General features: G+C 41.3%; 1 protein-coding gene across 1 annotated transcript; it reads right to left on the minus strand.

Annotated features, from left to right (window-relative positions):
* Window positions 1-1,361: 1,361 nt before the first annotated feature.
* Window positions 1,362-9,916, minus strand: b3galnt2 (beta-1,3-N-acetylgalactosaminyltransferase 2). The gene is made up of 12 exons (XM_041050036.1): window positions 9,678-9,916; window positions 8,795-8,921; window positions 8,318-8,418; window positions 6,073-6,272; window positions 5,704-5,799; window positions 5,101-5,211; window positions 4,893-4,971; window positions 4,116-4,299; window positions 3,645-3,770; window positions 3,310-3,469; window positions 3,160-3,216; window positions 1,362-2,382 (listed from the first exon to the last, which is right to left on the minus strand). Exons 1-12 carry the CDS (start codon window positions 9,784-9,786, stop codon window positions 2,245-2,247), a joined length of 1,488 nt encoding a protein of 495 aa, XP_040905970.1. The 5' UTR covers window positions 9,787-9,916; the 3' UTR covers window positions 1,362-2,244.
* Window positions 9,917-14,095: the final 4,179 nt, after the last annotated feature.

Consider the following 14,095-nt stretch of genomic DNA (forward strand, 5'->3'; position numbering starts at 1 on the left):
TCTGCTTCTTTAGTCTTCAAGCATCTAGTTTTGGGAGCGACTCCATGTTCACAAATATTGATCTCTCAGAGAACAAAGGAATTCTTGAGTAGTGTTCCCCTTTGACACATTATTTCACACCATCTAACTCTTACTTATGCCAATACATGAGCCACCTTTTTTCATCCAACTATGAAGCATAAAACAATACAAACATAATATGCAACTGCAAATTGTAAGTAAACATGGTGCGATTTGTCTCGAGTTGTGATGACGGAGGTGGATTCAGCTGATTGATTTGATTTAATCGGCTGGTTACGTGTGAGAGAACAGGGCATGAATAAAGGAAGCGGATTTAGAGCATATCTCTGAAAAAAAAAAAAGTGCCAATACTTTAAACATTTGAAATCAGTGAATGACAATATCCCCACAGCGTTAATCAAAGTTAAGACAAATCCAATAACTTCATCTTCTAAAGAAGCAGCAGAGCAGAAATGAGAAGTAGAGTACTTTTCTTTTTTTTTTTAATCTGTCATTTCCACGCCTTTCTCAGTTCACAATGAAGGGCTTTGAGCCAAGTCAGTGAGAAAGGCTGATGGGGTGAAAAGCACCGTCTCTTATCTATGTAGGCGAGTGGAACAGTTGCGGATATGACTTTGTTATTGTGCAGCTCACTGAAAGAGAGCAGGCAAAAGGATAAGATGGGGAGGAAGAGGAATGAGTGCTCTAATGTCAGGTTAATTGCAGGAATAGATTTCTTGGCAGGTGGGACAGGCCTAAATAAAATAAAACAACTTGGATTATCCTCCATTAGTAGAATATGTACATAATTTACAAAAATATGCAGCGAAAGCAATCTAATTCTTGTGGCTCAGCAATCAATCACAAGGTTATACTTCAATAAACAAACAAATTGCTGCAGCAACTAAAAGCATATGCTCAAAAAATCTAACCGCATTTGCTGCCTGTCAACATTTTTCAAGTGTCTGTGGGTGCAAGCTGATGACTGGCTGTGTTCAGTTCTATTGATTAACATGAAGCCACTGATCAATTCGGGGCTAAAGCGCTCCACAGGTTTCCCTGTTCATCATTCCGGCGGTGTCCGACCCGCTGTCTCGGAAAAAACAATCACGGCTAGAGATCAAAGTGATTTCATATTCCTTTTTAAGTCGAGAAAACGGACTTCTGTAACAGCATGAGCAAAGTCTGTTTGCTGACTGCGTGCCTCTGGCGAAGACTGAGCAGCACTAACGGATAAAACGGAGCTTTGGACCCGATGTGCATCCAGCACGAAATCAGCAGCAATTTTTTTCCATGAGCATCGTCCTCAAAACAAACAAACAAACAACCATTAAATCATCAGTCTCTCTTAAGTGATCTTTATTACCTGTGAGGAGGGTTTCGTAAAACCAGTGTTAAACTAGTGAGTCTATTTCACAGTCACTCTGACTGTTTTTCGTCAAGTTCCAAAAATCTGTGTTGCAAATACACCGACTGAAATCTGTGTTAACATACGTACAGTATGACGCCTAACACGCACAGTAAGGCCACATCACTATTTGCACAATGACAGTTACAGTACAAACTGTGTGTGTTTGTGAGAAAGCTCGTCATAAATCTACAAATAGTGAGGAGGATGAAAAGCTTAAGACAATAATTTACAAAATATAGCAATGTAAAGCAGTCACCTGTAAAATACCATCAAATATCCCTTTGAAACCAAAAGGTTTGAGTCTGTCATATATCAGAGTATCAGTAATTATAATATTACAAAGTACTCAAGTCATACAGCAGTAATTCTGCACACAGTGACCATCACATGGTCCACGTCCACCAACGTCAGTTACCACATTACTAAAACATCTTTAAACCCGAAATCTTTTCCCACATTTTTTGTTTTTTGTTCCACTGATGACATTTTCAAATTTAATATCTGATTTTATTATACAAATACTGACAGTTTGCTACAGCTAAATGTGTTTTTAATGTGTTCTGAAGCTGCAAATGGTTTATTATGTTGGTAGAGTATTCTGTTAATATTAAGAACCTGCCATGGACTCTCCGAGTTTTTATCATTTCTCGACAGAAAATCACACGTTTCCAAAAACCTAAGTTTATATCATTTAATAATATAATATCGATAAAACTCTGAAACGGCTCAGTTTGGGGTTTTCAGGAAACCACAGAAACTGAAGTGACAGCCAGTGTTGAGTGCATTTTTTTACCCACAGTGCCACGTGGTGAGTGTGGTTGTACGCCAGATTTTTAGTGGCTCCAGGGACAACCGCAGGGGTCTCCGCAGGCCCTCTTCCTGTCCCAGAGAATGTGCAGCTCCTCGGCTGTGTGCTGGGGGGACGACAGCATGTCCAGGTAGCACTCTTTCTCACACAGCCAGCCGGGGTCCTGGCAACAGCAAAGGTGGAGGGGATGAGAGGAGGTGGGGGGGCAGAGCAGTGGCTGCGTTAACATGCACAGACTGATCTGGGTATTAGTCATACACTGGTTCAGGCCTTACTCAGGTTAAATTGTTAACATGCACCTTTGATACGCTGTGACTGAACTACATGTTGCCGAGATTAAACCGGTGAACAAAACGATCCTGTTGAAGTGTGACAGCGTTTCCACAGCCTCCGCAAGCAAATTTCAGATTTTAGAGGTTTTTATTTGTCACATGTTCAAACAGTGTTGTGCAGTGAGACGTGATAAGGATGGTGAGGCTGTGCTAGAAGGCCAGTGAACTATACAATTTTGTACAAAGTATAAAAAGCACAGTGGTTATCAGTTCACAGAATGAAACAGTGAATTTCCACGAAGAGGAAAATGATAGTAATCTCAATTTTCAGTCCTGCTTGTGCCATGTTTTTCTTAGAAATCAGCGTGTACACGTTTGAGAGTGAGAGGAAAAAGACATTTATCATTTCAGCGCACACTGTTATTTTATATTGTATGTTTTCATTTCTGGTGTGCATGAGTGCATTGCTGAATTTTACCTAATGAGTCTCAGCGAGCTTGATATGATCTGCTGTCCTTTGGCTGTCCTATTAATCTGGACTTCACTGTTCCCTGATAAGTTGTCTTGTATAAATATATCTGATTGTTGTCAAAAAAAAACAAATCATTTGTGATTATCCTGCTTCACTGGAGCTCTGGATGTCACTCAAGCAATGTTCCCTCTTTTACCTGATATTTCTGTGGTCCAACAGCTGCCATCCATATCCCCATGCTCACATCTTCTCCCTGTAACAAGACATCCAGGACAGGTTGCTCACATTATATTCACGATTATCTGCTCGTTATTTCCCCGCAGCCGCTCGGTGCTCGGTACTCCACCTGGTAGGCCTTCAGCTTCTCCGCATTACTGGCGAGCCACTGGACCAGGTCACGAGAGACCACGTAGCCTGAGCCGCAGGCAAACGCCGGGTAGGCCGGACTAGCGTACTCCAGCTCCTGCCACTTCCCAATGCGATCCACTGCCCAGCTCTGCCTGAAACTAGGTCAGGACAGCAGATATATTATTGTCACATCATGTCTCCCTTTCACCTGACACTTCATCATTGTGACCACGCTGAGTATTCCTGTTTCTTTCAAGTTCCAAACACAAGTGGACGAAAAATTACAAGCAAAATATACATTGTCAACAGGACGGGACATCATATTGTACTTACTTCCCCCACCAGAAATTGCTGCGCTTGAGACCCTTGTGGTCAATCTTCATTAATACTGAGTCCACGTCGATGTAACAATCATCATCCGTCTTCAGCAGCAGATTAAAGTCAGCGTTTCCCACAGACCTGTCAGAGAGGGAATTTGCAACCTTAATTAAAGCCCACCTGATATATATTTTTTTTTGCAATATCCCAGAGTGGATTTACTTTCAAATACCACTGAGAGTGAAGGGCAAGAAGGTGCTGCAACTAAATAAAACACTTGCCAAAGCAAAGATTAAGACCACTCTGTATATTTTGCTACCTGATGACTCACAACAGTACTTTTTCCCTGACAGAGTGATTGCAGTCGTGATTCTAACGACGAGACATTTTGAGGCGACGACACGCTTTCATTTCAGGTTTGCTGATTTCCTCAGAGGGCCCAGGCAATTTGGAAACAGAGAATTGAGTCATTAGCACTTGGCATACCATTTATAGAACTGAAGCAGTTTGGAAGGCACGTTCCTGTAGGTGTCTACCACGTCTACGAACACCATGTCGCCGTGCTGCAGGCTCTCCCGCTGCAAAGCGGCGTCCTCCTGCCTCAGCCTGGAGGCATGTTGCTCCATCCTGGCTGGGCGGCCCCGCAGGAGCCCCGACAGACCGTCTCCATCTGACACACAGGTGGCAGGGGGTAGGAGCAGGGACGTACATGACAGGGGTAAAGACAAAGAAAATGCAGAAGAACGGAATAAATTTGGGGAAAATGGGGAAAGTCATGATGGGTTCACAATGAGGTGTTAAAAAAAAGTCACATTAACTTTTTATTCCCCCAAAGTCTTAATAAATTAAGGCACTTTTTAGGGATAATAACTTAAATTACTGGCTGGCAAAGCAGTATGATAAAACTCTAACCGTTTACAGAATGAATCATTAGTTCCGTTTTCGGGGATATTGAGTGGTGAATTTAATTTTCTTTTCACCAAAATGGCTACAAACCCTTTCTCAGATAAGCTAAAATGCAAACAGGAGGTAAAATCAATAACGTAACACAACAGGGTAGAGAGGGGAAAAAAACATGTTATTTGATATGTATGCAGGAGACCTGAGGCAAAGAAAAGGAGCTTATCTCATAACCTGCCAGAGTGAACAATGTTTTTTCGGAATTTTTACATAGGGACTCCTTTACAACAGCTGGCTCATAGAGCGATTTGGATCGAACTGTTTTTATAAAATGCTCAGAATTAATTACGTGGCTGGACCAACCGTAGATAGTAAATGTGAACCCTCCAGCCAAACCGGGAAATCCAAGAGCACTTCTATGAGGCAATATGCCCTCTGCGATCTGCAATTCCAAGAAAAGAGCAAAAGAAAGTTTTTTTTTTCACTGGGTTACTTGAACTTTTCTTCACTTCAAAACTTGAGAGAATTTTTTTATACATTTATTTTGACACCACGTGTGATGAACACGTACAGAGGAGATCTTGAGGACACCTCCTCCATCGTTGAGCTGCACAGAGGAGGAGTTGACTGTTGTCAACCCAGAAGAGTCCAGACTCTCCCAAACCAGCGTCCCCTCAAAGCCCTGGATGAAAAACAGACACCTCAATCATTGCACATGCAGTGTGGTCTTATTCTGTCCAACATCGGTGACATTACATTTAGGGCTGCAGCTACCACTGAGGACACTCAGTCATGTCCTCTGTATTGTTCTGGGGTTGGTTTTAGCAACTTTGTTGTGGTTTAGATTCTATTTGAAATCATGTTTAGTACTTTATTTCTGTTGGGAAATAATTAATTTCTTGGAAAGAACTATGCATAATAACCTGGCACTAAAGCAAATATTAATTCTCAGACCGTTCTTTTCTTAACCTGTGTTCGGTTTATGATTTTCAGAGGAATTTACTTCAGAGGAACTGCTCCATTTTAATACAGCTTGCAGGAAATAGACTCCAGCAGCTAACTATGACAAATCCAAATAATTACAACATGTTAGAGACTTTCTTGTCTTTGGAGGGGTGGCTCATGACCTCAGTATCTCTACAGTCCTGGCAGGGATCTAAGTGGAAAAACTGACCTTAGGCAAGATGAACTGCTCCACTGGTTTGTACCACACCCCGTTCACCATGGTCCCTGTGCTGATGGCACTGAAGCGAGCAGTAACCACAGCCTCCTGCAAAAAGTTTTTTGTTTACACATAAAGAATTCACAAAGAAATGCTACTTGTTTGTTTTAGTGTTTTTACCTCGGTACCTTCATCTACACTGTATCCAACACTACAAACTGTTTTCTCAGTGGCAATAATCCAACCGGAGTTTCAGTTTGTGTCTATAACTGAAGCTGTAAACAGCAGCAGTACCAGCTGCCCTCAAGCTGTGTATCTACCAGGCTCCACAGAAAAACAGCATACAGGATACATTATGCTCAGAGGTCGAGGCTCTGTTACCTCCTGGTCCAGCTGGAGAAGCTTCACCGTTACGTTGCTCTGAAGCTCGGGCCGGTTCCCGCTGGGAAACACCCCCAGTCTGGTGATCACCACCGGGTGGAGGACCTTGAAATCCAGGGCGACGGCCGGCACGTCGGACGGGGAGAGCACCGAGGGGTCAGACACTGTCACGATCTCTATCTCTGCATCCTGCCCTGTCACTGAGACAGACGGAGGGCAGGCCGTTACTGCACAAGCACAGGTGAAATTAATTACCATCCCAACATGCTGACCGTCGCTTTCCAGTGATGAAGACCGGGTGATCCGGGGGAGGGAGAGAGCGTTCAGAGAAGAAGGCAGACTCTGGGAAAGCTGCACCATCAGCACTTTGAGGAGATGGTTCTTGAGACTGCTGTCTTCAAAGCGAGCTTCTGCTCGTGAGTGTGGTTTCTTAATTACAAAAGAGCAGTTTATTACCCAGGAGATCAATGAAAAGATCAAGGCCGTTAAAGGGAAGCAGGCTCTTTACTTTATATACGTTCTACACAAGTTCGGCTGCCTGCTCCAAAATAAAAGACAATTAGGGGCAAGGAATCACAGACAAAGAGAGAGAAGCCGTTTATCAAACCAAGTGTTTCTCACACTGACAGAGTGGAATTGAGCTGCAGGATTTTACCAGTGTGTGAGGATCTATTTAATCTCCCTATGCTAACTAAATATAAATGCTTAGTTTGTGCAAACCTGTCAGAACAACAACAACAACAACAGTGCTTCTCTCAGCACTGGCCAGCATGAGATTGATTGTTTATTCAGAGAAAAAATGAATAAAACTTGGCATAAATCTTAAATTATTAGCAGCAAATTTACTGTTACTTAGTATTTGTTGGGGACTTTTTTCAATGTTAAGCAACAGCGAATGTTGTATAGTATTCCATATTGTTTGTTTCATTTTATCTGTTTATTTTCTCAATTAACTGGGTCAATAAAATGTCAGAAATACAGAAAAACGCCGATCACATCTTCCCAGATTCCAAGATGATCTCCTGAAATTGCCTTTTTTTTTTTTTTTTACAACAGTTCAAAACCCAAATATATTCAATTTACCACGATACAAGACTAAAAATAAAACAGTAAATATTCACATTTGAGAAGCTGGGACCAGTGGATTTTTAGTATTTTTGCCACAAAAACAAAAACTTACACCATTAATTGTTTATCCAAATGTCAGCACTAGTCACATGTCAGCAAACTGATCAATCAAACACTGTGAGAAAAAAAAAAGTCTTTATATCAGCCCTGAAGGCTCAGTGTCTTTGAATGTCATTAAAAATTTCACCGTTTCTCACTACAGAGCACCAGCATCTTGTGCTGGGAGCACTAAAAGTCTGAGAGGCTAATTAGCCTTCACGTTATTGTAGAGTCTCCCAAGAAAAATCCCTGTGATGGAAGCAGCAAAAAAAACAAAAAAACAAACATATTTCAGCAACAATTAATTGACCCGAATCCTGAGTCGTGTACCCAACTGTGTTTAAAAGCAGCCTTTGTCTCTTTCTCTTCCAATCACACCGAGCATCTCGCACCAAAGCTGCACCCGCCCGCCTCCGAGTCTGAAGCAAATCACATCATCAACACTTACAACCATTAACACGCTGGAGAGCAGAGAATGGGCCGGAAAAATAAAACATCACCATGACCCTTAAAGGCCGTCGTCTATTCTGATGAGCGGTAATTATGTTTTCATGAAGGCAGCAAACACTGAACCGACCGGGAAAAGTAGTGAAACGGCTGAATTGGACTGGCTCTGTGAAGGTGAGAGACATAACAATTTACTGCAGACGCTCAATCTGACAGTGAGTCTGGTCAATTATTTCATATAACGTGTGTCAGTGCTTCATAAACTGTGGCTTTACTTTTCAAGCGTTAGTACACGGTTCTAGCTACGGCTGCAGCAGCTGCGTTGACTGGGAGACATCTCTGCTTTCGGCCTTGGGTATGAAAAGAAAAAAAAACAGTGTCCTTGAGCCGCAGGTGAACATGAATAAAGGTGTTTTACTTCTTTTCTGAAGATGCATTCTTTTAAATCTTTCAATTCATCTCCTGCTATTCTGCCTCAGTTCCACTATTAACAACTGCACATGCAAGCGCCAACAGATTGCACACAGAACATCTCTCCATACTGCAGCTGCAGATGTCCGCTCATTAGTGTGTGAGGCTGATTTTTTTTCCTTTTTTTGTGTGTGGGGTTTTTTTTTTTTTTTTTTGGTACCTGGCTCAGTGAAGTTCAGGATGGAGCAGGAGTACGGATCCTCTCTGTCCTCCTCTGGAATGGGACACCCATGTTTGCCCACGATAAACTTCACCCCCACTCTGAAAATAAGCACAAACACTACTGCGTCGCATTCATCTTTTTTTTTTGCGCAATATTAGGCAACAAGATTTCTAAAGCTTGTCCATCTATCCACCCTCCGTTGCCATGGTTACCGAGGGTTGCTTAAAGGCCATCACACCTTATCTGTGCTTAGATCGCTGAATGAGAAGGAAATGGACAAAAAGGAAGAATGAAAGAGAGAACAGTATTGGCCGCTAGTCAGGTAAAGATAAAAGGGTTGATGGGGCAGTCAGTTATTTGCTGCCAGCTGCAGGCTTTGTTTCCACTATATGAATCTGAGAAAAGAAAAAAAAGGAAAGAAAGAAAAAAGAAATGAAAAACAAGTGGTGAAGTTGGAAGATCCAGCCTACAGACCTGTGCTGGAAGTGGGGGTGATCTCTGAGGTAGCCAAGCCAGGTCTCCCTTATCGCTTGTCGCAGCTCATGATGGTGTCTCGCCGACAGCACTCCCACCAAAACTTCATAGAAGGGTGACGCTTCATCTGGATCAAAAACAGGAGCTGTGCTATTTGAGAGAATACCTCGAACAACAGGATGCCACAGCAGTAAACAGTGATGAGGCATTGAATGTAAGCATGGGGTAAAATATGACCTGCAGTTAGTGACAATGATAAGGCAACAACCAGACATGAAAGAAAGAAAGAAAGAAAGAAAAAATAAAGATCACTCTGAATCATGCTTGATATCTGCTTCCTATTCCTGATGCTGCAGCAGTTTCTTCTGATATTTAGTTTACACTGACTTACTGTGGTACATCCTATTATTCACCTCATGGAAATGAATATGATCAAAAAAAAAAACCAAAAAAAACAAAAAGCGGGTTCACCCTGCAGTATCGCTCTGATAATAAGTGATAACCCATTTGAAGGCAGCACAGTAGTTGCACTATAACAAGACAGAGATGCTCAGCTCGCTCCAGTCTCTCTGTTTCCAGACGTTAGACTATCCCAGCAACGCCCAACACTACTGAACTGTTAGTCACATTATTTCCTACTACAACACACACTCACTCAACACACACGCGTGAAGACACATACACACATACACACACACACACTCTAGCGCGAACACAGAGTGAAACGAACAAGCTTTAACTACCTGTTCCTACAGAAACTACCAACCACAGCACACACACCGGGGCGGTGGGAGCAAAGTTAGCCCGCCGCTCGGCTGTGGAAAAGTTGCGAGGCTTTGTGGAGGTGAATCCCGGGGATTAGGCTTTAAAAAACAATAAGTACCCGAGTGTGTGTTGTTGTCCAGCGGGGTGGAGGAGGGTCGTTGTGCCAACCACAAGTGCACCAGGACGGCAACAGCACAGGGCAGCAGAGTGAGCGCTAGCCTCCGCATGGACGGAGCCCTTCATTCAGCCGGAGCAGCCTTCAGCTTTAGCGGCGCGGAGCCTCTTCCTGAGCCGCACGGCGCTGCACGGTGTGAGCCGCTCCGTGTGTGCGCTTCATTTCAGCTCCGCAGCTCTCCGCCGGGCTCTCACCACTGCTTCATGTCTGCCTCCGCTGCTCGGAGAGCTGGGCCAATGGGAGACGAGTATGCCCTGTCGCTGTGCACTCTGGGAGATGGAGTTCAACGCTCTCTAGCCAAAGTGGCCATGCAAAAACCATGGCAAAAACATACTTCTTCTTCTTCTTCTTCTTCTTCTTCTTCTTCTTATTATTATTATTATTATTATTATAGTTCAATTAGAATTACTTAAATAAGATACAGAAAACTAAATGATTTAATACGACTCAACATTTTTTTTCCACTACACTAAGTTAAATTATATTATTGGATCATTATTACTGATGCATTAATCTATTCTAATTTTACCTCTTGCTATTTTAGCTTCGTACAGCCTATAAAAAAAGATTAATGTGAGCACCACAGTAGGTGTAGACACATTTAACGTGCCTCCATTAAAAATAAAGCAGCCCCATGCAGTTTCAATCTCCACCCGAACCACATTAAAGTAAACAGAATGGGATAGTGAGCAGAATGAATAGTTTATTACTCATTCTTATAAGTGAATTGAAACACTAAAACACTGATAAAAGCTATAAAAAGTATCGCTGAAGTGGGCCTTCCAGTGTTTATCACATAAAGAAGTTTCATTCAGGTTTGCTTTGCTTCAAACCACACTGCAAATTTCTAATGAAGTGAGAAAAACCATTTAAGCAGAGTAGAAAACTTGTGAATCATATTATGGCTCTAAAACACAGGTGACACGCAATAGCTTTATGATTAGTGCATATTGAACCGGTTACTCTGTGCTGCACATAAATCATTTAAATAGAATCTATTGTGCATGAAGAGGGATGTTTGACGAGGATTTCCTCCGACTCTGAGAACACCACTGTTCCTCCAGCAGAGGAAGAGAGGGCTACTCCAAAAAGAGCGCCTGCTGCCATGCTTGTAAACATTTCATTTGTATTGATTTTAATGGAGTTCCACTGTTGCATAAATGTTATTTCAGAGACCTTACCACCCCTTCCTGGGACAAATAATAATGTAATGGAAAACACTGGCATGCGACACACTGTATGCCATGTGTTATGAGTAGAAATCATTGAAAAGCTGCTGCAAACAACCCGCTGACACTGTAGATAAATAATCTCATCAGAAATTATTACTTTTCTTGTACATTTTGCGTACACTTTGGGGGCTCACTGCTCAATTTGGAAAATTGCTCCAGCAAAGATTCCTGGTATTAGATAACCTACCGCCCTAGGGATAATTACTTTTCTGTGCATTATATAATTCTTTGTGGAGTCGTATTCATAGATACACTCATTACAATGATTTAGTTCTCTCCCTGCAACACATTACTCATTTGAAAGGAAATGGCTATTCATAGCATGCGCAGGGTTTCTTTAAACGCAACCTAACATCCTGCTCTGCTGCGGATAGCCAACCCTCGTCTATCCTGGGATCCTATTTACGTGCTCGACTCTAATTAAACTTTTTATTTACATGTTGAAGTCTATTTATCTATTTACTTTATTTACTTTTTATTTAGTGTTTGTAATTCTTTTCAGTTTCTCTTTCACTCAGCAGTGTTCAAAACACCCACTGCACTTTTCTCCAGATCTATATAGATTTCTTTTTATCCAGTCAGGTCCCAGCTGAGAACCAAGTGCATACCAAATAATACTGAGACCTACTTCTTGAAATTTCTTATTTTAGTTTTTGGTACATAAAACTCATATTTCTCTGTATAATTTCTTCTAAGGAAAGAGGGTGCTGCCTGTTTTACTAATTCTAAAGCTCTCTGGCGTAAATTTGTGATTTTGGGCCATAGATGAAATGTACATAAAAAATAAACATCCTTAGATCTTATTAAGAGTTAAACACTCAAGAACTCATCTAATGCAGCTAATCTGCTGCATCAGGACTCTAAGGGTGTGGACTGATCCGATTTTATTGACAAGTTTGTGACGTTTTCCTAACGGAACCCCGCCCACTTCAAACCAGTCAGAAGAAAAACAAAAAAATAAAATAAAATAAACTGAGAAATATCTACTGTGAAAAATCAGGATGTTCATGTTGGACCCACTCCTTCATAGTAAGAAGCTCATTGATAAAACAGGTTCTCAGCACCTTTAACTTGAATTTAATATAGATAAATAATCTACATCACTAAGGCTTAAAAAATCCTCTGCTTCTCTTTAATTACATCCTGCTCCTTTGGGATTGGTTCAGAGAAATCAGTAAAAGGTGCCTGACTCGCCTCATCAGGTCATTCATCAGGTGTCCATGTTATTTTATACAATCTGTACAGTTACAGCAGGATTTGGAAAAAGTTTTTAAAAAATAAATAACCATTATCAACCAAACTTGGCAGAAAGTGGTAATTTCAGTCTATTCCCAGGTGAGGCTGTAAATGTATGCATGGGTGGACACACGAAATAGCGACAACAGATAATCTGAATGTTGATGTCAGAGGCTGATACCCTGAATTATTATTAGGGACATTATTCATGCGACCTTTTTTTTTCTAGCTATACAGTAGAATGGACAAACTGGCAGAGGCTGAATTGAAACATAATCCTTAAAAAAAAAAAAAAAAAAAAAAAAAAATGCCAGGACGCATGAACAGTGCATCCAGATGGCCTTCAGCTCAGCCACAGGAGGTCTCCACTACACACCAGAATATCATGTTCCTCTGTGAGACCCACGACGATTTGCCGCGGCTTTTCATGTTATCAGTGTGATCACACAGACTGTATCTCAAACCGTCAGTCAGACACATGAGGCAGAAATAGTGAAGACACGGCACATCTGGGTTGCCCTTTTCCTTTAATTCATTTGATCCATCAAAGGATTTACAAAGCCTGCTATTTAAATGCTATTTTTTTTCCAAAACAATAATACCATTCATGAATACAGCTGCACATTGTCGACATATCCGGACTCCAATGAGATTATAATGTGCAGAGTAGCACCCAGAAAGTCAATGAAGAGGCAATATTTCATTTCATAATAGTTCTCTCTGTTATAGATAGAAATAAATCCATGCAATATTCATCTCTAGCCGTTATATTATCTTGTTTCAGATTTGGCACCATCCTTTAGATGAGGTCAGTGAGAGTGCCCTGAGGTCAGTCTCAGGTTTTCAGATAGGTAATAATAGCAATAGTTATCCTGAAAACAATTTGAGTCCAATAGTTTGTGTTGGTGACAGTCCAGTGTCAGAGATTGATTCCTAATGAAATGGCTATTCAAGTACCAAGAGGAAATTTCTTAGAATTTTACAGAAACGATGATGCAAAAAGCCTGAACCACCGAAGGGATCATATTATGTAAACCGACCCTTACCATTATTTTTAAAAAATACTCAGATAGTATCAATAATTGCATGATTTATAAATGTTTTTTTTTCCTAAGTATCATACAAGCTTAGTAGCACTACACGTCATGTAGCTGTCAGTGCTATGCAACAAATATTCAATAATACTACTGATAATAACAATATTAATAACGATCATAACAATTCATCGTAAAAATTAGCAAATGCTATTCAACTACCATGTAAAGGAAATGTTTCGACAGTGTGCTTTTTCTTCCAAAACAAACAGAAACGGAAAAAGGCTGTGGGACCACAGTGTGAAGATCACACTGCTCTCACAGAAATTGGCACTGTAACATACTGTACACTCTAAAAGACCGACAGTCCCTCAGAAACAGAGCGGGCCGTCAAAAAGGAGCAGAGAAACATGCAGGCCTCTGGTTTGGCATTAATGTCAAAGGCCGTGCCATTCACTCTAGGACAGGCAAAAAGAATCAGGCTCAGGAAACATGCCCAGCAAACAAATGAGACCGTTACGGAAATAAGAGGAAACGGTATCCTGCAACTTGTAAAAATATTCCAGTCAGGGACCTGCAGGATTAAGTGATAGAGTCTCTGATCTGAAGTGGATGAAGTATATGAAGAGTAAATCAAACAGAGCTGTAAAGGTAGAATGCATTAGAGTGGGCCTGGGAAGGAGGTGGCAGATTCATAAATAATTTTTGACTTAAGGGTTGTTTGCACAGTGATAACCCTGAAAAACTCATCTCACTGCTGAAACATTAGCTCTGCACCTTTCAATAAACAGAGAGTCTATTTATTTATTTGCAGCAGAACTGATGTGCAGCCACCTGCTTCTTATTACGAGCGCGAACC

The sequence above is a fragment of the Toxotes jaculatrix genome, chromosome 11, assembly GCF_017976425.1.
Source record: "Toxotes jaculatrix isolate fToxJac2 chromosome 11, fToxJac2.pri, whole genome shotgun sequence".
Taxonomy (NCBI): Eukaryota; Metazoa; Chordata; class Actinopteri; family Toxotidae; genus Toxotes; species Toxotes jaculatrix.

Bases quoted from the DNA above. Each gene is read 5' to 3' on its own strand.
- b3galnt2 (XM_041050036.1), bottom strand. From the start codon at position 9,786: ATGCGGAGGCTAGCGCTCACTCTGCTGCCCTGTGCTGTTGCCGTCCTG. The intron at 8,922-9,677 runs GTACTTATTGTT...TTTTTGATCCAG, and splicing joins GGACAACAACACACACTCGG to ATGAAGCGTCACCCTTCTAT. The intron at 8,419-8,794 runs GTCTGTAGGCTG...GCTTATTTTCAG, and splicing joins CACCCCCACTTCCAGCACAG to AGTGGGGGTGAAGTTTATCG.